General features: G+C 46.7%; 1 protein-coding gene across 1 annotated transcript in view; it reads right to left on the bottom strand.

Moving 5' to 3' along the window:
* Window positions 1-25,483, bottom strand: part of FRAS1 (Fraser extracellular matrix complex subunit 1) — a 99,449-nt gene that overhangs the window by 56,181 nt on the left and 17,785 nt on the right. The window contains exons 3-13 of the mRNA XM_064651364.1: window positions 13,842-13,949; window positions 12,020-12,112; window positions 10,244-10,403; window positions 9,613-9,746; window positions 7,945-8,028; window positions 7,230-7,331; window positions 6,933-7,124; window positions 3,883-3,972; window positions 3,120-3,267; window positions 1,262-1,405; window positions 832-966 (exon numbers count right to left, since the gene is read on the bottom strand). Of these exons, the coding sequence (XP_064507434.1) occupies window positions 832-966; window positions 1,262-1,405; window positions 3,120-3,267; window positions 3,883-3,972; window positions 6,933-7,124; window positions 7,230-7,331; window positions 7,945-8,028; window positions 9,613-9,746; window positions 10,244-10,403; window positions 12,020-12,112; window positions 13,842-13,949 (1,390 nt within the window). The remainder of the gene's footprint in view (window positions 1-831; window positions 967-1,261; window positions 1,406-3,119; window positions 3,268-3,882; window positions 3,973-6,932; window positions 7,125-7,229; window positions 7,332-7,944; window positions 8,029-9,612; window positions 9,747-10,243; window positions 10,404-12,019; window positions 12,113-13,841; window positions 13,950-25,483) is intronic.

Below are 25,483 nucleotides of genomic sequence, written 5' to 3' on the forward strand. Positions count from 1 at the left end.
TTCACAATGGTGCCCTGGGCTGCAGTGGCTGCTGAAGGACAGAGGCTTTTCAGACTTTCAAAACCTGGAACAAGTGGTCAGCTCTTCAAGGGAAACCACTTCAGAAAAGGAAGCTGGACTTAACCATCTAAAGTGCTTTCCCCTGAAACCTGCCAAAAGCCCTAAGCCTGTATTTAACTTTTAGCAGGAGGGTTAGTTCCAAGGAAATTAAAGTGGTGGCTCAAGAAGTTAAGCATGTGCTCCACCCCCCTGCTGAATTAGAGCTGCAGAAATAATTAGAAGCTTTCTAAAAAGGTCAAAATTAACAGGGAAAAAGTGCTAATTTTAGAAAAAACTACTAAACTATCATGATAAAAAGCAGCTGCTTTATAGCTTGGGAAAAGTTAAAAGTATTTCAAGGAGCAGGGGAAGCTCATAAAAGCACCGTCATAGTTCCATGAAAGAGATAACTAACTTCCCAGCCTTACTCTCAGACTTTCCAGTTGCTAAAATAAAGCATTTAGATACATCTCAGTGTTTTACAGAATTACTAAATTACTTAGCAAATATGCTTCCTGAGAACAGTGAGTCCAATGAACTTTCAGGAAAATTGCACAGTATGAAATGAATGAATGGCAAAACAAAGCAGGAAACTTTCCCCAAAAGTATTTTCTGAGTCCTATCAATCCCCCACCCCTCCAAGTAATTTTCTACACACCTCAAAGTACCATCTCCTCAAAGGTCTGGCATGAGCAGATGCAGTTGGTGTGCACTGAAGTCAAAGAAACACACACACACACACACACTCTTTTGCTATCACAAAGTGCTGCAGTGTTTTTTGGCTTGAGGTACCTGTGCAGAGGAGCTGATCCTGGAAGTATCCCTTCCCACAGGAAGGCACACACTGCCCATTCTTCATCAGCAGAGATGTCTGGCACGAGGAGCACTCAAATCCATTGGTACAGGCTGAGCAGGTTTCATTGCAGGCTTCCAGGAGAAGGAAGAGAGAAGAAAGATGCATCAATCCCAAATGTCTTGATGCGGCAAGACCCCCCCCCCCGCTCAGGTAAAATGAGATAATTTTGACTCATTTTGGCAAAAGAGTTGGAGAATTTGCATTCTCCAGGGGCTCTTATGGGAAACCTGCTGAAGTCTCACGGCTACATCTCAGCAAAGCCCGGCAGCCTCTTTGTAATAAACCCACAGGATCCCACAGCCAAAAGCAGAGCATGCAACAGAGAAGGGAGCCGTGTGAGGGGGTCTAGGGCCCTGCAGGGATTACCTAAGCAGGTCCCCCCGTGCTGGTAGAAGCCCGGCTCACACGTCTCCACACAGCGCCCGCCCTGCAGCCGCTTCCTCGAGTCCCGGCAGGTGTCGCAGTGATCGGGGGCCCCGGAGCAGGTCAGGCAGTCCTGGTGGCACTCACCTGGCACGGGGGAGAAACCAGCAGCAGTGTTTGCACTCAGGAAGGCTCAAAACAAGGCAGTTCCAAATTCCAAGTGAAATCCGTCCCTTGCTTCCGTGGGGTGGCCCGAGTTGTGTTAGTTTTGGAGCGGGATTTTTTTTATGCTGAATATTTTATCGCTCTGTTTAACAGGTCAGAAGTTATCATAGGGACTCAGATTTTCTAGGCTATTGATTAAAAGGATAGTCGTCGTCCACACGGTTTCTCAGCAGTAAAAATCCTCAGTCATCAGGAATTAACGGCCTGAAACAACCTGAATTTGAGTTTCCTTCAGTCAAACCCCTCAATAAGTCAAGGCTGTGTCCATGCCAGGTCAGAGTACAGGTGGAGCACCGTTACCCCTCCAGTCAAAACCTTGATGTCACAGCATCACAGAAGTACTTCCTGACCACGGGTATTTGGAGAGGTACAGAATGGCACAATTTTTGCCCTAAGTAGAAAAAAAAAAAATCCCCTCTGCTCCAAGCCAAAAGTTCTCAGTGAGAGGGAGTATTTGCTGCACATCTCGCAGAGGCAGCAATCAATTTTTTGCTGGCTTTATGGAAGCAGATGTGGCAGGGGCTGATGTTCTGAGCTCACAGATTGAACTGCTGCAGGCTGTATTTTACATTTGTTTCTCATCCCCTGCATTGCAAGACAGAGAAGCACAGAGGGAAAACAGCAGGCTTGGGTAAAGGAAATTGCCAGTTACCTTTTAGGACACAAAAAAGGCAAGCTTTTGCAATTTCACTTGGCTCTGTATGTCCAATGCCATGACTTCAAAGCCTGGGTTTTCCAAAATGATACCATTATGGAAGTGAAATGGCCAGATTTCCAAGAGTTATGAGAAGCCAGTGGCACTTCTTGATAAGGAAGAGAACACTGTATCATCCGTCCCCTCCTCAGCAGCCTGTGCAGATGTTGTTCCCTTTCAAAAATCCAGGACAATTTCATCTGAAATATCCAAGCCCTGTTTTCCTCACTTTTCAATTTGTAGTGCTTTGCATTTTCATTAGCAGTAAATAACAAGCTTTAAAACATGAAGATGGCAAATGTGCCCAGGCACTCCAGTACAATTAAACTGTGAAGCTACTTTCCTGAGATAACACATTAACTGGAGCACTCTGATAAAAGCCAAAGTTATATGAATGCAACAAGAAGAGCTACACAACATAAAAAACTAGCAACCCACAGCTAAAGCCTCCCAACTGAGAAATGTAAATCCGGGGGGATGACAATATCCTGGAGAAAAAGGAATTTATATGCAAAATTAACATACAAGCTAAGGCTATCCTAATCTTTCCAAACAATTATTAACTGGCAGCCATTCAGCCAAGGTGAGCTTGTGGCATAACAGTGCAAGCAGATTCTTTCTTCCTTCCACTCCCAAGAAATAATCAGGAGCCCATAAACTCCATGTTAGGATTCAGAAAGGAGCAGCTGAAGAAAAAAAGAAAAAGACAAAACATTTCCAAAACACCAACCCCGAGGAAAAACTCCTTTGGCAAAAGAAAGCCGTGTTTAAGCCAGAGGAAGTCAGTGGGAGCCTTTGGATGAGCCCTAAACCTCTCTAAGAACTAAAAGCAGTTAATTAGCAACTGAAAACCAGACAAGCTAAAATTCCCCCGCAGGGTACTGAGGGAGAGAGGGCCACGAGGATTCCAGGACAAGGAATGGGTTGGTACTGGATCTGTACCTGGCTGGCAGCGCGGGCAGCAGTCCCCCTTCACCTCCACAGCCAGGCTGCCCGGCGGGCAGGGCGGGCAGGAGCGCTGGAAGCAGGTCACCTCCCCTTCCCGGCATTCGCATTCCCTGCACCGCCCTTCTTCCCACAGCTCTCCGTTCTGCACGAGAAACACGGGATGGGCACCAAGAGCCAAGGAGAGCCTTGGCACACGGTGGTTTTGCCATGCATGAAAATCTCAGGGGGAAGCACCACAGGGATGAGGACACGGACGAAAAAGAGACCACGAGCATTTTTAAAAGTCCTCATCTGTCAGAGCAATGAAAAGTCCAAGGTCCTTAATGTTTCCTTTAACTCTCCTCTAAAGTTCCTTGAAAACATTAATAATGGTCTTCTGCTGCAGTAAAGATTATAATCAGTGGGATACAGAGGCAGAAAGCCACACATTGCCCCAGCTCTGTTGCTTCTACTTTACAGGATTAAAATAATGTCTTTGACTCCGTGAGATGTGCAGGAAAGTCATGAGTAGCGATATTAAATATTAAAGAGAAATGATTGATTGTAGGGCACAAAGGAGAGCAAGAAAAGCTGGAATTCTGCAGCAGATGCACACAAGTGTTTCTGTGAACTGCAAAAGCAATCTGCAGACAACAGCAATGGATTATTTCTCTGCTATACTTTCAAATAACATCCTTCTCAGAACTGGAACAGAATCCCTCCAAACCTTTATGCTCAGAACTCACTATTCTGTGCTCCAAAGCACCAGGATACTCACAGCTTTGGTATGTTCTTTGTAAACACAGTAACCCTGACTGGAGATACATTCAGGACAGCACTTCCCATCGAAGTGAATTAATTCTTCACCCTGGGAAGAGAAAGGTTGCAGCAATTCAAACAGAACCAACATCGCCCAAAACACTGTGGAATGCAGAGGCAGAACAGCTCTTGCCCTGGAATGCAATCTCCAATATCTAATTTCACCTTATCTTCTTTGTATCCCACTTCATCTCTGTAGGTATAGCTTGAAAAATGTGTTTAGTGAACATTGCAGCTGCGGAACAAACCTCAGAAAAGGCCATGGAATTCAGCGATAAAGCCATTACTTCATCCCTAAATCCTGCAGAGAAAGATCCCCCCCCACCTCCTTTTACTGTGGATCACTAGGATTTTACTGGACCACTGTCAAGAGTTCAATGCATAGAAGCTTACCTTCATTTTCAATGTTCTACTTTTTCTCCCCCCAGAGAATTTCAAAGCACATGCTCTATTTATCCCAGATGGAAAAAGCCTGTTCTTTGTCACAACTCCACGGATTCCACTTAAATAACTTCAGTTTGAAGATAAGAATTTAGCAGCAGGAGAAAGGAATAAAGTGCCCCAATTCACCACAACTCTTTGTGCCCAAGTGGAAGCTGCATTATTTAGAAAAGAGGGAAACTTTGTCCCTGGGGAACCAGGACACAGCTCAAAAGAAACAGCTTCAATTTCCAAGATTACCAAATAACTTTTTTTGATTTATGCCAACCGGGAGGCTGTTCCAGCAGGAACAATTTTCCAGGACAATTTTCACTGTGCCACATTGGCACACTCAATTTTTGTAGGGGAATTAAGATTCATCAAGGGAGAACACCTAAGCCAGGCCACACTTTGGCACCTCTGGTGCATTCCTGAGGAGGGGAAGAGAGGAGAAACCGTCTGGTTCCTCGTCACCGAGGACCACACACAGCCTAAACCTCCCTCTGCTGCTTCTACACATTTCTGCTCTTCAGTCACTGCTCCACAACGCCCTTGGCAGTGGTTGGATCTCATGTCACCACTCTGAACTGTAAACTCTCCCACCCCCATCCCTGCCCACATCCCCACCCTCACCCATAAACACACAGTAGAGGAAAACTGAGAGCAACTACCCACGGAACAAGAAAAGCTGCAACCACGCTGCTCTGCCAACACTCAGAAAAGGGAGAGGCTGTGGGAGATAACTTGTGGCTTTGCTGCCCAGAGATTCATCATACTCCAGGCTGAGGACATGTATTCCTGGCTCCTAACCTGCTGAAAATGGCTTTTTGAGGATTAGGTCAGGATCACCACGGACACCGTGCTGGACAGGTTTGCTTGAAAGGGTTTGGAGCTAAATCTCTCCCATACCCTCCTTTCATGTTGAGCTGTCCAGGATTTGCAGTTCATATCTGTGGCCTCATTACACTTTCAATAGGATGATGTGACCAGAAAACTAATGGTGCCTTGATGAAGAGATGAATCCAAATGCTCCTGGCTTCACATCTGCTCTGATTTATTGAGGCAGGTGCCTAAAAAACAGACCTGCAACTCCAGAAGGAAAAAGCAGAGGAAGGAGAAAGCATGGCATTTGCTTTCTGAGGAAATATTTTCTTGTAATTAATTAATGTACACCTTCTACTATTAAGGTAAACTGAACATGACTTGAGGAGTTTTGAACCCTACACATTAACATCTCCAGCTATTGTTCTGGAAAATATCCCTGGCTTTCCTGAATAATGGGGTTTTTTTGTCAGTACCCAGGACGTGAGCATGAATATTAACTAACCCTCCCCACTGAGCCATGACAGCATGCCATCATCATTAGTGTAAATGATCCAATTTACAGCCAGGAGCACGAAGGAGCCTCACTCAAACAGCTGCAAGTGCACGAGATTTTATGCCAACCACGACTTCTCACCCAGCCAAATCCCTCCATGCAGTTTGAGGTCAGGTGATCAGCAGCAGGGACGACTTTGGGTCCCAAACTCTGCATTTTGGCTGTTTCAAAGGCAATGGGTTAGGTTGGAAGGGACCCTAAAGATCATTCACTTCCACACCCCTGCCATGGGCAAGGACACCTCTCACTATCCCAGGCTGCTCCAGCCTGGCCTTGGGCACTTCCAGGGATGGGGCAGCCCAGCTTCTCTGGGCAACCTGTGCCAGGGCCTCACAGGGAAGGATTTATCCCTAACATCCAATCTAAACCTAGGGTCAGTTTGAAGCCATTCTGCTTTGTCCTGTCACTACGTGTCCTTGTAAATACTCTCTCCATCTTCTTTGTGGGCTCCCATGAGGTACTGGAAAGCCACAGTTCAGTCACCCCAAAGCCTTCTCTTCCCCAGGCTGAACAATCCCAGTTCTCTCAGATTTTGCAGAGACCACTGCAAAAAAAAGGCAATTCAAACCTTATCTGTCCGTGTGTGGGTGAAGCATTCAACCCTATCTAATGCATTTTGCACATCCACTGCAGAGCAAATATAACCTGGCTGGGGGGATATGAGATTTGGAGTAAACAGCACCGGGAATAAAATACCTTGCCAGCTTCACTTCCATACCGAGAATGGCATGGGGGAAAAAAGGAGAACAGTAGAACATCGATTTCCATATCCAAATACCTCACTGAAGGCCACTGCAGCACGGAGAATTAAGAGATAAAAGGAACATTTCTCCAGCTTTTAACTCTCTCTGACCTGTACCTTTGTCCCCACGTTCAGCTCCTGGTAAAGGCACTGAATGCTCTGGGTGTCTGACCCCCCCCTACAGCACAGCACAGCGGGGAAGCCAAGGGGAAGCCAAGTTTCTCCCTGACTCACTCTGCTTTGCTTCACAATGCAAGCCCACTGAGCAAATCCACGTGGAAAACCCCAAGTTTGCTCTCCTTCCCCGGGAAACATTTTCAAGGCGGCTGCACTAAACAAGCTCTGAGAGAAGGGCCAGTTCTTGGAGTGCCTCAAATCGAGAATAAAGAAAAAGTGAGGGGGGTGGGGGGGGAAAAATCCATCCTAAGACTTGACAGACACACCCAGGGAGAAGAGACGCCTTTCTCACCTTGGCACACTCCACCTTGGCACACTCTGCTCCCCGGCAGGTGACCCGCCCGTCCTGGCACGCGCAGAAGTGGCAGCGGCTGCTGTTCCACGTGTCCCCGTGGTACCTGAGGGTGCCACCGTCCCAGCAGCTCCCTTTGGAGGACACGCACTCCTCGCAGCACTTCCCGGGGCGCCGCACTCTGCTCTCCCCCTGCGGAACAGCGGCGGGCGGTGAGCGGCCCTGCCGGAGCCCCTGGGCACGAGCACAGCACGGGGGGTGCAGCCAAGGGGTGGGAGGCGGGGGATCTGTCACTACCTCCTCGCAGGTGACAGGGCCACAGGTCTCCCTCACACATCTCACTTCCCCTCTGTGACACGCACAGGCAGTGCAGGCATTTTTTCTCCACTGTTCGCCGTGCTGTTCAAAAAGGGACATGGAGAGAACTGTCAAACGCTCGTGGAAAACGGCCAAGTTACTGCTGGTAACCTGCTTATGGTGTCTCCTTCTGTATGTCTGTATCAGATAACAAACTCTGCTTTAAAAATGCTTATCTCCGTACCATCAGCAAACAGGAAGAAGAGGGGTGAGGTCCAGAGGACATTGTGGTGTGGATTTCTCATTAGTTGCAAACCAGTGGCACTGGAGAGGCCTTAACTGCTGCTATTAGCAAAAAATAATCTTTAACAGAAAATCCCACACTCATACACTCATTAAATAATGCATTAAATTAATTCCAGATGATACAACGAAAGCTATAAATACTCTGACCACTGGTGCTTTTTGCTTTCCTCCTTCAAAAATTGTGGAAAGCAAGTGCCTCATGTGCCTCATCTGGCAAAATTCCTTTCTGCTGGCCAGCAAATTCTTATCCAGTCCTGATTTCTGTCAACCCTCCTGGCTTTCCAGGAAGGAAAAAAGCAATGGTTGTACTATCAGTGCTGGCAGAAAGTCAGGTGTCAAGGAGCAGGGAAAGAGAGATGTGCCAAAAACCGTGAGCAACTGCCTTTTGGTGTGGTTTGTCACAAGTCACCTGGAACGCTCTTCCCGACACGGAGCAGGGCTTTGGAGCACATTCTGGGCAGCACTTTCCAGGAGACAGAACCACAACTTCATCCTAAACAGAAAGCAGAGACAAGGAAAATAAGAGCATGAACAGTTAACGTGGGGGTCACCATCAGTGCTTGGAATTCCAGGCATTTAAGTGTCCATGGAATAACCCACTGGCACTCCAGGCTTCGTTTTAGCCCCATAAGCAGCATGAGATCAGTGCAGAAGGCTTGAAGGATCTGTCCCTCATCTCATTTTCTGGGCTTATTTGGATGGCAACTGAACACATGGACAGATGCAGATTAAGACACCCACACAAGATAAAGTGCTTATATTCAGGCACACAAATATACTGAGGGAAAAATATACATAAAGCTATGCAGGGAAGCACAATAAAGCAGGAGATGGATGAGAGGAGTTTTTTTCCTGGTATTGCCACATTTTGAGGTTTTGAATGCATGATTTACACCCACCACCTCTCAGGCATCTGCACTGTTTTAGTTAAATCCATCCATAGTGTCTGTACAGGTGTTAAATTATGCTTAAAAAACCGGATTTTCCCAATTTAAACTTTTTTTATGACTGATTTAAATCACGCTGGGATAGATTGGCACTTCACATCAACATGCAGGCCTCAACTCCATTCATCCAAAATGTGTCTATAACTCCACTGCTACAAATCCACACACCCCCAAGAATTTGGAATAGCACTGCTCACCAGCACCTCCCTCCAGCCACATCAGCACGACTGGAACACTGACTGGTGGACTGGAATTAGGGTGGAAATGCCAAGCACTATCATTTCATCTCTGTTAGCCAAACCCTTGGCTTTCAAAAGAAGGAGTGGAAGACTTTGGATAGAAGTTATCAAGGACAGATTTCCCAGCAGAGTTAAAAGAACTCTGTTGTGGATTTTGGCGGGATATGTGGTGGGACACAGGAATTTTTGGAGCTCCTCTCCCTCAGAGCCTAAGGGAGAGCACAGTTTTCTGAAAGATGGAAGTTTAATCCTGGGAGAATTTAGGTCCTGGCTTTTGACAGGGAGTGGAGAATGAAGGAAGGGACAGAGATAAAGGTATGTGCAAGAAAATAAGAGGTGTGGCTGAGACCAGAACGGGCTCCTTGCTCCTTAATGTCCCTTCCACTGGGAAACGTCCTTGGTAGGAAATACCTGGAACACCACCAGAACTGGCTTTCTGCTGCATTAACTTGGATGTTCTCTCTCAAAACACACCACAGCAACGACAGAGTTGTTCCTGTTCCCACAAATTAAATCCTAATGATTGGCTGATTAAACATTGGTGCAATGGCACAGCAGGTGACACCAGTCCACTGGGAGTGGGAAAGGAGGAATCTAAAGCAGGCAGGAATTGATTTTAATGCAGACTGCTTAGCAAATGAATACTAATTGAGTATCTCAGGACCAAGCAAAACACAATTAGCACGCACACAAACAGGTGGGCTTTCCTTCTATAGGAAAAAAAAAAAAGTGTTAATTGCCCACACATCTGGTCTAGTAACAGAAATCCCAGAAAGACTTCACTGCCAATGATCAAATATCCCTTTTCCAAATCGCCCACTTGTCACCCAGAAGCTTTGCACGGAAAAGGAGGGTGCTGAGGGATGTCCCCAAAGGCTGGTGGGTCCTGACCTGGCTGCAGAGCAGGGGCTGGCAGGCAGCTGTGGAGCACTGAGTCGTGCCATCCCTACAGACACATCTGGAGCAGCGGCCCAGGCGCCAGCCCTCCCCGTCCTGGAACAGGCGGCCATCAAAGGAACAAGGCTCTAAGAGACAGGAAAACAAGGGGAAATTTTCTTTTCCAAAGCCCTTTAATCCCTTTCCATCACCCAAAATCTTGTTTGTCAAAGCAGGCAAAGACAGTAACAATCCCACCAGTTTCCAAGGGCTTTAGACTTGTGAACTAAATGCTCTGGATTCCACTGCTCCCACGGGACTTCCATGAGAAAAGGTATCCAATACCTCTAGCACTTTTGGAACTCGCAGTCCAGGTGCACAGGAAATACCTGCATCTTTTTTCCCAGATCTTTTTAATCTCCAAAATAAGGATGCATTAGACACGTCTGCTCATTGCTTAAAGCTTATCCCCTGCCGTGGGTGAAGCCGTTAAAAACGTGAATACGGCAGCAGGACAGAAAGGGAATTAAGAGACACGCCGGTGTCTTCCCAATAAAATGAAAAAGAACAGTAAAGCTTCCTAGATGTGGGCCCAAAAGGGTGTTTCCAGCTGGGATCAGTGGAGCCATTCCCACGCAGTACTCACCGCCACGGCCCACGCATCGGGGACAGCAGGAGCCCTGGGGTGTGTCCTGCAGCTCCCCTGGTCCACAGGTGAGGGCTGGGCAGGTCCTGGGGGTGCAGCTCACCTTCCCGTGGGCACAGGAGCACTGCACACATCCTGAGCTGGCCCACTGCGTGCCATGCTGCAGCACAGGAAACACAGTGAGACCTGCAAATAGATCCTTCCCTCCTCTTGGCAAACCCCTCTAAATCAGTATTAACTTCCCCCGTGAAACTCCCAGGCTGTTGGATGCAGCCCCTCTCCACTTCAGCTTCTGTGGGGCAAACTCTAAATTTAGAGACCTGTTTTCTTCAGAGAAATATTCAATATAGGCCCCAACACGCACCTGACCACAAGGTGGGCAGGTGAACAGCCCCCACCCCACGTACCTAACACACTTCACTGTGAGCCAGATCTAATTAGATTTGCTTACTCATCACTGCAGGAACAAACACCTCTGCCCTGAGGCATGGGGAGGAAAAATCTGGCCCCAAGAAGAAACAAGGTGGTGTGTTGCAACACTTTCCAACAAAGAGAGAAAGTTAATTTCCATAAAAGACGCAATATTGAATGAGGCAGGGAGTAAAGAAGCTCCTTCCAGACAGAGGATACATATTTTCCTCACTAGGGCCACTGTTGCCAGCTGGATACTCGTAGAATGAAGGTCAGGTCCTGAAGCATGACAACAGGGGAAAGTTCTTCCTTCAGGAAATCTGTGCTGCCCAGCAGGATGAGACTTTGCACTGACAGAAAGTTCCTTTATGACCAGGTGACAGGGAAACAGGACCACAGGCACCAGTATGTCCACAGCCCCGTGGGGATGTGGACCCAAAGAATGGGCTCACAGAGAGCCAAACACAAAAGCAAGAGAGCACAGGAAAGTGCAGCAACAGCACAAACAAGAAGAAATACAATGCAATATGATATAACTTAGTATCACCCAAACCACAGGCACAAAGAAATACGAGAAGAGGATGGATGTGCTACTCCTCCATTCCAGTTTTTGTCTAGCTTGTAACAGATTCATGCTGGTCATGCCTCATGCTGAAACAGAGGGTTACAACATCCCCCTCAGGTGCAGAATGCACAGTCCAGATATGCAAATGTGCCTGGGAATTTTAGCATACTTCTTGAGATTTGGGCCTGACTTGTCAAACAGAGAAGGCTGTAAGAGACCAGATGCAGGACTTGGGTTCACTGTTCAGCCATTTTTCTACATTTGCCTAATGCTTGACATGATTCATTAACTGCTACCCATGAATCTTTTTTTTTTCCTTATCTGCAGACACTTACTCTGATTGTTTTGGCCTTTCAGCCCCCTCTGGGTGAAACCACATCCCGGAGCCTGCCTCTTGAATAATTCAGGATTACAAAACACAGAGCCCAGGTCGCACAACCGCAATCAATCTCTAGAGCATAGATGGCTGCCCAGAGAAAAGCCTTCTTTCAGGACAGCTAATATGGCAAGTTCACTGTGCTTTGCTCCCCTCCTAATGCTACTGTATTGTCTCAAGTCACCCACAGGAGCAGCAAAGGGAAGGAACAAGTGGGAAATTTTCTCCCCTTAAGCCCACACGGGACACACGATTGCTCAGCGACACATCCCCTTCCTGGAAACTCTGCTGACCAAACTGCTAAATTCCATTATCCAACAGTGACCCTATCCTTCCCCTGCTCAGCATCCTGCACTGACTGGACCCAACAGAGCTAAACACAGGTAAGGACTGTCCCTGGTGAGGAACAGGACTGAGCACTCACGCTGTGGATCTGTCCTTCGTGCTGGCAAAATCCTTCGGCTTGGGAGGCACACCCGGGGCAGCACTTGTTGGAGGCTATTTGGAGCACTTCTCCCTAAAAAGACACAAGGTCCAATAAACATGTGACATCAAATAGAGACTTTATCATGAAGGTAAAGCACCATGGCCCTGGTGCTCCCAGTTTTGAAAGGAAAGGTTTCAAGTTCCATATACGACGCTGCTACACCACATCCCTTTGCTGAGAGGTGACACACCACTGTGTATTTGCCATTTTTCTCTCCAAACAACACAAGAATTTACATCCCTAACAGTAAAAACAGGAAGTCCACAGCTGGACTAGCTTTCAAGGAATAGAAAGTACTTGCTCCAAGACAAACCCCAGGATCACTCATTGAAACACCTCTGAGAAATGTGGGACAGGTGTAGTTTTGTCCATAGTTTTCTCCACGTACAGGATGGATCTCAGTGTAACATTTCCCCACAGCAGAAGTGCAGAACGAACGTGGAACCATCAACTGCACTTCTTCGGCTTAATCACCACTTCTTAAAAAAAACAGCACTACTTTAGAGTTAACTGAAACTTGCTGACCACTTCCAACCACAGCACAGTCAGGTGAGGCTGCTACCACTTCCCTTTGCATGTCCCAAACTGTCATCTTGCCCTGGAGAATCCGGTCTTGGTTGCTGGTTTGTTTTGGTTCACACCACTGAACTCATGTTTGTTGATTTTCCACCTACCTGTAAACACAGCAGTAGGTCTGACATATAAATGTTTAGACTGCTGAGATTTGTTTGTTTATGCCTTGTTGCTGTAACAAGATCAGCAATATTTACAAAAAACTTAAAGAAATAAGCAGACAAGAAATAAACCATGGAGAGAGGTGGTGATTTCTGACCTTGCTCAGCAGTGGGCGGTTTAGCCTTGAGGAATGACCAGATTTTTTTCTCCTGAGATCCTCGGTGATCCTTCTTTTCAATGTTTAGGTGACCAAATGCTTACTGAACACTTAAACTGTCTGTCTTGAAGATTGCCCATGTCAAGGAGTCACACAGATCCATTTTTCACTATAAATCTATTTCCCTTTATGAGCTTTAAAGTTGCCACCTTTTCATTTATCTAATTTTTATCATCTTGTCCAGCACACTCATTATTAGGTGTGCCATGACAACACTCTTCTAATTTCTCTCCTCTTTAGCACAAAATTTCCTAATATTTCAGTCTTGCTTTAATCAATACACAATGATAATAACAGGGAAATCCGGAAAGAATCAAAATTACTTCCTCATTAGCGCTGTCATACTGGAAAACATTTTAACCTGCTTCACAAAGCCACATAATTATATTGGCAGTGCTTCTTTAAAACTCTCATTTTCGTTGTCATTTATGCATCCTGCCCCAGTAATCCAGATGTTACTGCAAGACCGATTCCATGGCCAATTAATGAAGGCCCAGACAAAGACAACCAGGAGACAACGAGAGCTCAACAAGCATCACGAGGAGGAAGAAGCTGCAAGACAGACAATCTCAGCTCTGTTGTTGCTCAACAGAGTGGAAAGTGTCCATCTGCATCTTTGAGGGAGCCCCAGCTCCACCTTCAAACGAAGGGGGACTGCAAGCTGGGCTCCTGCTGGGAGGTTTGAACCCAATTCAGGGGCTTCCTTTGGGATCAAGCTGCTCCAACCCCAGGCCTCTGGCTGGGGTGCAGCCAAGGAGACAAAGGCTTCCCACACCACGTGTTTCCTGCACCGACGAGGAGTGAAAGGGCACAGAGCCTGTGCCTGACCCTGGGCAGCCACACACACTTGTTGCAGTCCTGCCTTACCTTCTGGAAGTCACACTGAGGGGGTTTGCACACCGTGGGCTCACAGGTGACAACGCTGCTCCGGCAGCGGCAGTCCCGGCAGGAATCCGGCTTCCACACCGTGTTATTCTGCAAACAGGCAAAGGCTGGAAGTGAGACCCACAGAGCACAAGGCCTGTGCTGTTTTACACAACAGCAAATGGCTCAAATGCCTCAACACAAACCGAGTGGAACAGAGCAGCCCTCCCTCCCACAGCCTCGTCAGGCCCAACTTTGGCACCGTTCCCTCCACACCCTCAAACACGCAGCTGAAAGACAAGGCCACGTCCGGCAAATAATCGGCTCCGATGGCAAGACAGCCCGTGGGACACAACCTCCTGCAACCTCCAGGTGATTAGAGCATCTCTGGGAAACTTCTCTGCAATCAAGGTCAGACTGTCCACGCCGCAGCTCCTGGACGGACACAGGTTGTGGTGAGGCAGAGGAACCTGCTCCTGGACACATGGCCAGGGATGAATGGGCCCTACCGGGGCACATTTATTCCAAAACATCCTCAAGGACACTCGGGCCAAGCAGACAGTCCGACAGATGTGGAGATAGCTGTCACCACCACTTGATCAGTGCACCCAGCTGGAACACCCACAGCTAATTCACAAGGGTTGTCACCCCCCAGGCCTGACCCCTTCCCATTCCCTCCATGCTGAGGTCATGATCCCACGCTGCCGTCAAAAGAAAATGGGAAGAGGAAGATCTGTTTCTCATCCGAAAAACTCTTCTCCACCAGACAATCCCTGTGTGCACACTGGGATAAACTCACACCACAATGACAGCCCCTCTCTGAGCCACTGAGCCTCATTTTTAATGGATTTGCACATAGCCCAGACATTGCTACTCATTTCCATGATGCAGTGATTTACTCCAGTAAGTCAATTTACTCACAGTGTAAAGCACAACTTAGGCAAATTAAGACATGGAAAGATGATTAACAGTTGACTACTACGAGCACTTTTAGAGCCAACCACTAAAACTCTTAAGCATATTGATAAAATACTGAAATGTGCCTTAAAGGCCCATTAGGGTGCTTAATGAGAGAAAAAGTCCTGAAAAACCTGGCCACTTGCTCAGGCACTTCCACAGAAGTTCTAGGGTGCTGGATCTAGAGTATAAGTCTGCAAACACTGGGACACCTGGAAACATTGCTCAAAAATCCTTGTGTCTCTTCCCTGCTTTACAAAAGCATTTCTTCCCCATCAAGCTGTGCTCCTCTCCCGTGGTAAAGGTCATGCACAGGTTACAAACACTCTGGCAGCATCAGAAATTCAGGGGGATTCCCTGTGAAGGCAATGCTGACCTTAGACAGGGTCCAGCCCTTTGGGACAGGACACCAACAGGGCAAAGAGGGATGGTAATTCCTGCCCTGGAACACAGCTGGTTCTCCTCTTGCTTACACAGGGCTGTAGAACAGAAACCTCTGCCAGTAGATTTATGGTGCAGTTAGAGAAGAGATTAAGGTTAAGTTATGTGTGTGCCAAGCTTTAGCTAAAACACACCCCGGAGTTAACTCATCCTGCTGGCTTTAGCAGCAGCCCCTGTTTTAAAACTGGCAGCTCCCTGCAGGGAAACCAGGACTGGGAAGGGAAAGGGCAGATTTAGTGCCTCATCCCTTGGCTCTCCTAAACCTTCACCCGTGGCCTGTCTCGCTTATTACAAAATAAAACCTTAAAGAATTTCCACAGTGGGATAATGGCCAAAGGACTCGCCTGGCACAGGGCGAGTACAGAGCCATCCTTACCCACATTTTGAGAGTTAAATGCTCGGGTTTCTGGTAAGAAAACCCTCTCTTTGGTCTTCTCCCTGTGGGCTCAGATCCTGTGCTTCTCAATCCATGCAGTAGTCACTCGGGAGCATTTAAACACATCAGTGAATTCCCTTTGCCAGGTACCAGCTCAAAATTGACACTTCTCTGCAGACTTTTAAAAATTCAGACTCTAGTTAATAGTCAGGAAGCTTCTACCTGATTTTTTTGGGATGTGAGAGTCTCCCACACAGTTCACGGGTCTCGGTGTCCAGGTTTCTGGACAGTTCAACGTTTACCTTAAGATTCCTTGCAACAGACCTAAACTCCAGTTTGGAAAGTCTGGATCCCACCCACCTGTCCCTGCATGTTGTAAGGCTTTGTTTTTCCTTTGTTTGTCCAGGATGCTTTGAAGCTCCCAGGTAAGACTGTTACAAACATAAAGCAAGACTTTTCAGCAGACACTTGAACAACTGCTGGAAATCCACCTGGCATCTTCTCCAAGGCCCTGTACTCCTCAGTGGACAAATTATCTGCTGCCATTTTAAGAGCTGAATTCTGATCCTGCTGAAAGAGTATTTTTATCAATAACAATTTAAGGGGCTTTTTCCTTACAAGTACTAATATAATTAACAGTATAAATAATGAAATACTGTGCACTTTGAAGACAGAAAGCACTCCTTAAGAGCCAAGTAGTGCCATTATAATTTATTAATTCTTTGGATTTCCCTACATCAAAAGAAGAAATGATATCTAATTCAGCTGAATATTAAAACACCAAAATGAGGACTTAGAAAAAGGCAGGAGAGCTGCACATGGAGAAAATAATACGAAAAGGAGGCAAGAGAACAACCAGCAGTAAAAGCAAAGGAGAGCTGAAGCAAAGAATAAAAGCTAAAGAGACAAAGAGCAGAGCTGGCACGGAGGGAGCCCAGAGCAGCTGTGAGAGCTCGTGTTTGGCTGCTGTCACACTGTCATATTAACCAGGGCACACAAACACCTAAATCTTCACTGGCTCTCATAACTTCAGACAGCTGCACCTGTTCCTCCTCTACCTCCACAAAAAAAAAAAAAAAAGAAACCCACCCAACAAATCAAAAATAATCAGAGTCTGCTATTAATATGCAAAAAGGCTCAGTAATTTAATCAGATGCTGCTTAACACAGGCCAGATAACAGTCTGTGTGCTATTCTGGTGCGGTGACTGGGGAAATAAGAAGCATACAACAGCTGCTTTGAGTTCCCCTTCCAGCTCCCTGAAAATATCCAGTCAGTCCCTAAAATGCCACTGGGTGCTGGGAGACTTCATGTGAGCCAGGAGTGAAGCTGCAAATCTTTAGTGCCATGCCAAAAACGAGGCAGTGGTTTCTGCTTATCATGTACCCCACTAATTACCTTCCCTGCCTTGAGGAGACACCAGGAAAACTCACAGCTCGAGAAAGACAAGGAGCTGCTGGACACGGTCCAGGGGAGGTCACAAAGATAATGAGGGGTGTGGAGCATCTCTCCTGTGGGGAGAGAATGCAGGAGCTGGGTCTGGTTAGTCTGGAGAAGAGAAGACTGAGAGGAGATCTCATCAGTCCATACAAATACCTCCAAGAGGATGGTGCCAGGCTGCTTGGTGGTGCCCAGAGACAGGATGAGGAGCAATGGCCACAAACTAAACCACAAGAAATTCCACCTCAACACGAGGAAGAACTTGTTTCCACGAGGGTGGCAGAGCACAGGAACAGCTGCCCAGGGTGGGCATGGAGCCTCCCTCTCTGGAGACATTTCAAACTCACCTGGATGTGTCCCCGTGTCACCTGCTTCGGGCGACTCTGTCTTGGCAGGGGGTTGGAGCAGGTGATCTCAGAGCTCCCTTCCAAGCCCAGCTATTCTGGGAGTCTGTGATTAACTCTCCGAGGGGCTGCTGTGCCCGAGACAACCAACCGAGGGAAGGCAGGGATAGGGTGCCCCGGAGGCAGAATTCCAGGCTGCTCTGTTGAAATGGCAGGCAGAGCCCCGAGCAATTACACTTTTGGTAACAATTACCAGCATCACCCAGCGGCTGCCAAGCCAAGAGCCTTGGCAGCGCCGCAGCACCGCTCGCGTTTCTCATTTCCACTCCAATGACCTGACAATCCCGGGCAATTGGCAGGGTAATCCCAAACCCGAGGGAAGCTGGGAGAGCGCTCCTGGTCTGCCGGGATACCCATTAATGGAGCAATGAGGAGGCGAAAGCAATTCAGAGACACATAAAGGGCTCCTCGTGTCCGTTCAGGTTTGGGTTGGATGTTTTATCTCTGGCAATGGGGAGCTGTTCCCCAGCAGAGGATGTTTGAAGATCTGATTTTTGCTGGCACAGAATAGAAACTCCTTGACAATGGGCTTTTAATGGGCTTATTCCAGCAGGCCCCGAGCAGAACAACATCGGAACCACTCAGGCTCACAAATCAGAAATTCAGCTCCTCTCAGTGGAAACAGTTTTAGCCCTACACTCCTAGGAGAGAACAGAGCAGTTTAGGCAGGGTGTAGGGCTTGATTAACAACCCAGGAACACCAACAGGAACCGGGAGCTGGTTTTCTCCTTCTTCCAACCAAGGAATTAAAAAGTTACACAAATTAAAACAAGGCACTGTTTTCATGGTTCGCTACTCTGCTGGTTTCCTACGTTTTTTTAATTGTCAAGTCTTTCACCAGTTGTACCAGCCTTGTAAAAATCAAGAGTCTAAAAATAACAATCCCCAGTGGTCTTAAGCTACTGCAGGAATGGAAAGACTATGATATTCCAAGCTATTCTTCAAACACTTAGGTGCTGCTGTAAACTTTATCCTATCTGACATAGACACAAAAGCAGTCACTAGGAAAGGGCCCCAAAGAATCAAATGCACCGAGCAAACAGGGTAGAGGGACTAAAACTGTGTTATAAAATCATTGGTTCTAATCAGGAATTAAATCAGCACACAGGAATCTCTGGTAAAACCAACAGGTCAATTTTTGGGAGCAGCAGTGTTCCTTTGGAAAGGTTAATGCCTTTTGGTTGGCACACAGCAGCAGTTCTCCTCACCATTCAGAAAAAAAACACTTTGGGGTCCTCCTGCTGGCTTTATCCCCCTTTATTCAAGTATTTCCTAACGTGCCATGAGGCAAAATTCAAACATCTCCCCAAAAGTGACTTCTGAATGGACATCAGACCCTGAATGGGTATCAAACTTTTATCCCACGGGGTAACATTTTCTAACAAAAACCCCCACGAGACCATGAAAATCATTGCAGCTCAGCCAGCTGAGTGAGCAGGGAAAGGGAATACCCTCAGTACCAGCCACAAGCCCTCAGAAGCACTGCACTGGGTGAAACCTAACTTTAATTCTACTTCTTGAAGCAGCAATCCACTCTGGAGCAATTTTGCAAGCCACTTCAGCAAATATACAGGTATCTCCAATTCCAGGCTGGATATTTAGGAAGTATCCTTTCAAAGCAAGGAACTACACACCCCAAATCCTATTGTTGTCACTGTGAATCCAAGCACAGTCATCTCCCATACAGCTCCCAGAAAATACAACCCCTTGTGTCCTTATCTCCCATCTTGGCTCCCTGTGCAGCAGATTAATAAACTGGTTCTCTCTTTCCTTAAAAAGGGAAAGGAGATCCCTGCACAGTCATTAATCTTGGTGCACAACAACTACATTACTGAGCAAAAATGATGAAGAAGAGCCTGCAGAATAAGGAATTTTGCAGACTGCCTTCATTTCCTCTGTTTCAAGAGCCTCTGGTTTCCAATACAAAGGCAGGAAGATGTCAGGAGTTGCTCTGAAAAGAGCCCTGATCTGTACTTTGCCCACCCCTCCAACTCGCTCCCTTTGCTACGGATTTTCTCCTGTACAAAAACCAATTTCACAAAATATGAGCGTCCAGAAGAGAAGCAAGCCGAGGGACAGAGATTACCATAACCTCTGCAGCTCCTGCTCTGGAATTTTCCTCTCTCAGCCCCTTCTCAGTACTTAACACCCTGCTCGGAATAAATCTCCGGTAAAAGCCCGGGAACAGTTTATATGGCAAGCCCATAATGGGGACTGGAGAAGGAAGGGTGAGAGCACATGCATAAGCGCTTATTTAGACTCTTGAAAACAGACTGGGTGCTTCTTAAATCTCTCCAACGCTCACCGTTTAAAAAAGGGACAGTTTTACATCAGAGCACTTGGCTCCTTCACTCCATCTACACAGGCTGCTCCGTGAAATATTTAGCAGAGGCAAAGCATATGCACCCCTTAAGTTGTGGCTGAGGAAGCAGATGCATCTTCCCTCCATCCTCAGGCAGCAAGAATGGGCTGAATGTCACTGCAAACGACACCTGAGAACGTGCTTTTGTTAACCATTTTAATTCTGCCTCCTCAATGAGCTTCGGTGAGTGGCTGTAAGTGTGTTTTTCAAAGCACGTCTCTGGGGTGTTTAAAGCCTCAGGCATCAGTGTCTTCACTCATTCAGAGACAGGAGGAACACAGAGCTCTCCTCACATCCCTCTCCGTGCCGCTGTGGATATTTGCCAAGCTGGGGTTTGCTCGCTGACATGGTGTGAGCTAATTCCTGTCATGCTGCTTCACGCTTGGTTAGAAATAATTGCTGCCTCATTACAAATTTAATAATCACACCGTGATACAGTGGAACTCTTCCTTGCAATCTCCTTTTTCTTCTCAGGGAAGATAGGAAACAGATTGACTGTTACACAGCCCAGGTATTTTTCATTAATTTTTTTCCCCCTCAAAGAAGGAAATCCAAGTTTTCCAAGATTTTGCTCAGGTAGTTTTTACAGGGCTTAAGGAACACCTCACGCTGCTTTTAACGCCGGGTTCCTGCAGGATCCTGATAAGGCTTTTAGTTCTCCTTCATCTGCATCTACTTTGAGGAAGCCTGGGAAGAATCCCACCCTTGGGGGCTGCCTGTACGCTGAGTGATTCCCAGCTTCCCTGCAGAATGAAGAGGTTTAGGAAAAATGAAGTGCTCTTGAGGGAAGTGTCCTCTCTGCTGAGTGGGATAGGAATGAAAAGTCCAGGACGGACAGGCAGGAGAGGTTCCCCCATTTTCTAAGAATGGTGCAGCAAAGCACCAAGGAACATTCCCAGAACTGCAAGTACCTTTGAGCAGCTCAAACCACAAGCCTTGTTTCAGCGCAACCATCTCTCCTGAAGATCTTGGAGAATGGAATTCCCAGCTGCAAGACCTCGGTTCTTCTAATATTTTCACGTTTCTCTGATTGTTACTCCCCACGCTTTTAAAATCAGCAGCATGTAAATTCAATAAAGCTCAACCTGATAACTAAAAAGGGGAGGGGATTTAGAAAAATATTCTATTGTATTTTTCCTTCGTCTCCTTTCCCTTTTTTTTTCCCCCCCCCAGCAAAGGAAAAAGCTGAGCTGGGAGATGCAAGACTACTGAATCCACTTTCTTTCCTGCACTGCTCTTTCCCTCCTCTGCACTGGCACACTTCCCAGAGCTCTGCACACAACAGTGGATGGATGGATGGGTTTTCCAAACACCTGCATCCATCATTTGATTTGACCTCCAGAGGCCACATTCTTCCCTGCACCTTTAGTTACTTTTATCTTAAAAAGAACGACGGAAAGCGATGTGGGTCACCGGAGAGAAGCTGCCAGCCAGGCTCCCCCCTTTCCTGCCTGCAGGGGAACAACTGTGACTCCCTGGATGAGCCACTGCACCAAGCCAGAGGAGAGCACATCCCAAACCACAGCCTTCAGCTTGTGCTTAGTGTTTCCTGCTCAGGACCACGGGGAATGTTGTTTCAGGCCGGGGAAAAGAAACTGCTGGTGAGACAGCCTGTTTTTCAGCAGCTTGGGAAAAACCCAGTGGGAATTGCAGCCATCCAGCATCCTCCCCTCCAAACATGCACCAGGGAGCTTCAGAGCGAGGAGAGACTCAAAAAACACAGAGGAAAGCAAACCTGGAACTCTGAAACACAGCACACTAAAAATTCTCCAGCTCTCCCCCCGCCTTCAAAGGCTGATGAAAGATGCCTGATGAAAGCCTGGAGAAAGTCAGGGCTCTCCCTGCAAAACATGGCTCCAGGGAAATCCCAAATTCCCCAGCCCACACCAGCCCCCACAGGCTGAGATATTTAGACAGCCAAGACACACTGTTCTTGGAGAGGAGGAAGTACCAAGGGATAAAAAATTGCTTCTTATCCCCTTATTAATCTGCAGAGCTTTCCCATCCCCTGATGAGGAACAGGGAGAGACAGAATTCCGGAGCCCGGCTCAGAGCACACTTGGCTGGAAGACAAGCCAACACATGGAGTTTTTTCCTACCTTTCCCTGTATGATTAACCTGGGCACCACTCCCTGTCTGCAGACATTGTACACCAAGATTGATGTGCCCACGAGCTACAGGCACAAGTTGTAACGTGTCCCACCCCTCCCCATCCCGCAATTTTCACTGGAAAAATAGAGGTTTATAAAACAAGAGACTACTCTCTGGGAAGAGGATTATCTACCCCAGCGTAACTTCTGTAGCAGGCAGAAGTTATTTCTAAATGCTTTAAACAGAGAGCAGGGAAGCATCCTTCAAATCTTTCCTGCTATTTTTCCATTTCTCATTGCCATCATGCATTAAAATCTTAATATTCAGCCTACTCGACATCATTTACCTTTTCCCACTTGGTTTGGGCTCTGCTACTTGCTGTCACTTTTCAAAACTTTACCAGTTTTGGGAGGTCACACTGTGACAAAAGGAAAATCCAAATTTTGCCATTGTGGTACCACCTCGTTATTGGAATCTCCTCAACATTTTCAGATTATCTTTCATTATTTAATTGAAGATATTAAAGATTCAGATATCTTTCATTATTTAAGTTTTTTTTAACTTTCCCAGAATGTAAGGGCACTCTGAAAGGAGATGACACTTCAGTGCTGCCTTGAAATGGCTCTGAGGAAAAACAGGGTGAAGTGCACCAGAGAACCACCTTGCCTCGTGGAAACATTTGTTTCCAAAACCTCACTGTTCAGAGGAAAGTCACTTTGGACAACGGACAATTTCTTCATGGACCAGAATGTAAAGCAGACCCAAACCTGTCAGTTTTGCTGACCCCGAAACCCAAGGACTGCAAGCAGTTCCTGCTCCCAATGAAGAGCCACAGCAGCCAGTGTGACAGCAGAAGAAAATCTCAAGCTCAAACACACTTAGGGGAAAAAATAATATCACATTTTCTCTCCAAAACGCCTCCCGTGGACACCGTGCCCTCATTTTTAGCTGGTCACACGCCCCATCCCAAGAGCTGAGATCTGGATTTGAGCTATGCCAATGTAATGCAAAACAACCTGAATATTTCAGATGGATGGGTCTGGCGAGTCCCTTCCTTCCAGATGTCATTTAAATTTTATGGAGAGGCGTAAGAGAGGTGATTTATGGAGGATGGAAGTCCTAGGAGGAGCAGCCTGTCACACACAATACTCATACTTCGTCCACTGCTCTGAAGTAAGGGCAAACTGCACAGATTCCAAGCCAGGAGACAGCAGGGAAACTCTTAAAACCTGGTAGAAAAGCAGAGCTTTCCACTTCTGTTCCAGCCAGCTGGCAATGAATGATGATCACTCCTGCTCAGTGGCCATCCTATAAACGGGCTGGTAGTGTCAGCTCTACCCCTGCACCGTCCCAGGGCCAAACCACACCAGGAAATAAGGGGCAATTCCAGCAAAACAGCCAAAACTCAATGAAATCTTAGAGAGGATGTCCCTTGATGCCCACAAATCACTTTTATGGGACGGAGAGGAGCAGCCAAACCTGTGGAACCCCTTACTCCACTCTTAGATTTCCTCCTTCTCCCAGCAAAACAATCATTCCTGCTGGTGTTCATCCAGGCAAGCTCTCCTCCCCCTGAGTCCAGCTAATGAATCCAAACCAAACCCTGCACTTAACAAAGCAAAGCTGCACCTTGCCCTGCTTTGATCCCCCCCAAGACAAACAAAATAAAGCAAGGCTCTGGTCTGCAGTCCTCTGTTTCATCTTCCCCCCAAGGCAAAATGAACTTCAGTCCCACTAAGGATGGGGGCACTGGAAATGCCCTTGGATAAACACTTGGCTTGTCTCAATTACTTGATCTCTGCGTGTTCAGCATTTTACAGACACATGAGCCAGTCCAGGCTCCCTCTCTCGTTTTTCCCTCCGTGTTCCTTCGCATCTGGTTAAATTCAGGGCAAGTAATCCTTCAATTACAAGCGGAGTTAAAGCTCAGTTGCCGGGAAAATGGTGTGTGAAGTGCCTGTTTACACCTCCAGTGACTGAGGGAACCATTACCATCCATCCAGCTGTCGCAGGCCTTTGTATCATCTGCTCAGGCCATTAGGATTTAATTCTTTTACATGCTATCTTACCAGCCACTTACTTGTAGGAACCTGCAATTAAAAGCACCGCGTGGAGCCACGCAGAGCTGGGACAAAATAACACAGAGTCAACAGTCATTTCAGTGCTGCCCAAAGCAGCAAAAAATGTGTTCCAGTGGCTTAACCAGATCCATCAAACCCTTCCAGTTATTCCATCCCTGGAGGATGGAATGACACATCCACTTCCCTCCTCCTTGAACATCACACTCCCAGCACAAGCAGCTGGTGTCAAAACCTCTTCAGAAACAACCCCGTTTTTAATTGCTTTACATTTCGATGCTCTCCCTAATTAGAGACATTTTGGAGCTTCTCATAGTCCAAAGCAGGTAAAAGAGATGCAAATTAGGACAAGGTTTACCCAGAAGGCCAGAAAAAAATAATTTAGCCTTAAAGCAAGACAAAAAAGACCTGACTCCAAAGTACCCAACTGTCCTGACATGAGACTTTTTGGAAACCCTCCCAAAGAATAGAGTTTTGCAGGGGCAGTGAGCTGAATTGGATATTTCCATTTGGACCCTGCATGCTCAGTCTCACTTCTCCTCTGGGAATCCAAAGGCACTCCAGGGAGAAACCCAGTTCCCAACAGTGCATCACAACTGCATTATCAGCTCTAAAAAGAATCGAAAAATAACACTAAAAATACCCCCACAACATAAGACATTTAACAGACACCTGAAGAATAATCAAATAAAACAATCACCTTCAGTACATGTTGCTTTTCAGGGCATCCACAGAAAATTATTGACTGGGCTGTGTTGACACAGACCTCCCATGGAAAATAAATACCTCAGGAAATGGCAACGTCTAAAGTAGCTTTTAATTCCTATTTCCCCCTAATCCTTACAGCCCTTCCCTCATTTTAGGTATAAAGCACACAAAAATAAAAGCAGGACACCAAATGTTTGCCCATGTGTATCTGTCAGTCTTTCCCCCCTGTCCATGGGCACTGCTGGACTGCCCACAATTGGATCCTTCCTTCCTGTTGTTTTACCACTCCACCTTTCATCAGCTCCCTTTTTTTTTTTCCACACACACCTGTTTCCTAAAACAAAACTTAAAGCTACACGTGAACAGAAAGACATATTTCTTTTTAAAAAAGGCAATTAAGACCTTTCCATCATCATGGCTTATGTAGAAACCACTCAGAATTCGAAAGCAACTCCAATCCTGCAGAAATGGCAGCCATGGTATAAAAAGTACTTACTGTTGGAATTGTGCTAAGAAAACTTGCACTCTCCTGTAATTTGGGATTTTAGGGTCATTTATAATTATTTTTCTCACATAAAAGAGCCTCTGCCCTTGATGTTTATTGAAGTCAAGTGGGAGGCAGTGGTTAAAGGGAAAAGGCAATCGTTCAAACCACAATTATCTCCTGCCCAAGCAAACAAAGGATTTGTTTTTCAACCTCGGTAATTTTACTTAGAAGGCTTTGCAGACCTAAAGAACAGCAAGGAGCCAGGAGGAAGGTAAAATCCCTCACTCTTTCTGGAAAGGAGC

The sequence above is a fragment of the Pseudopipra pipra genome, chromosome 4 (genome assembly GCF_036250125.1).
Source record: "Pseudopipra pipra isolate bDixPip1 chromosome 4, bDixPip1.hap1, whole genome shotgun sequence".
NCBI classification, from domain to species: domain Eukaryota; kingdom Metazoa; phylum Chordata; class Aves; order Passeriformes; family Pipridae; genus Pseudopipra; species Pseudopipra pipra.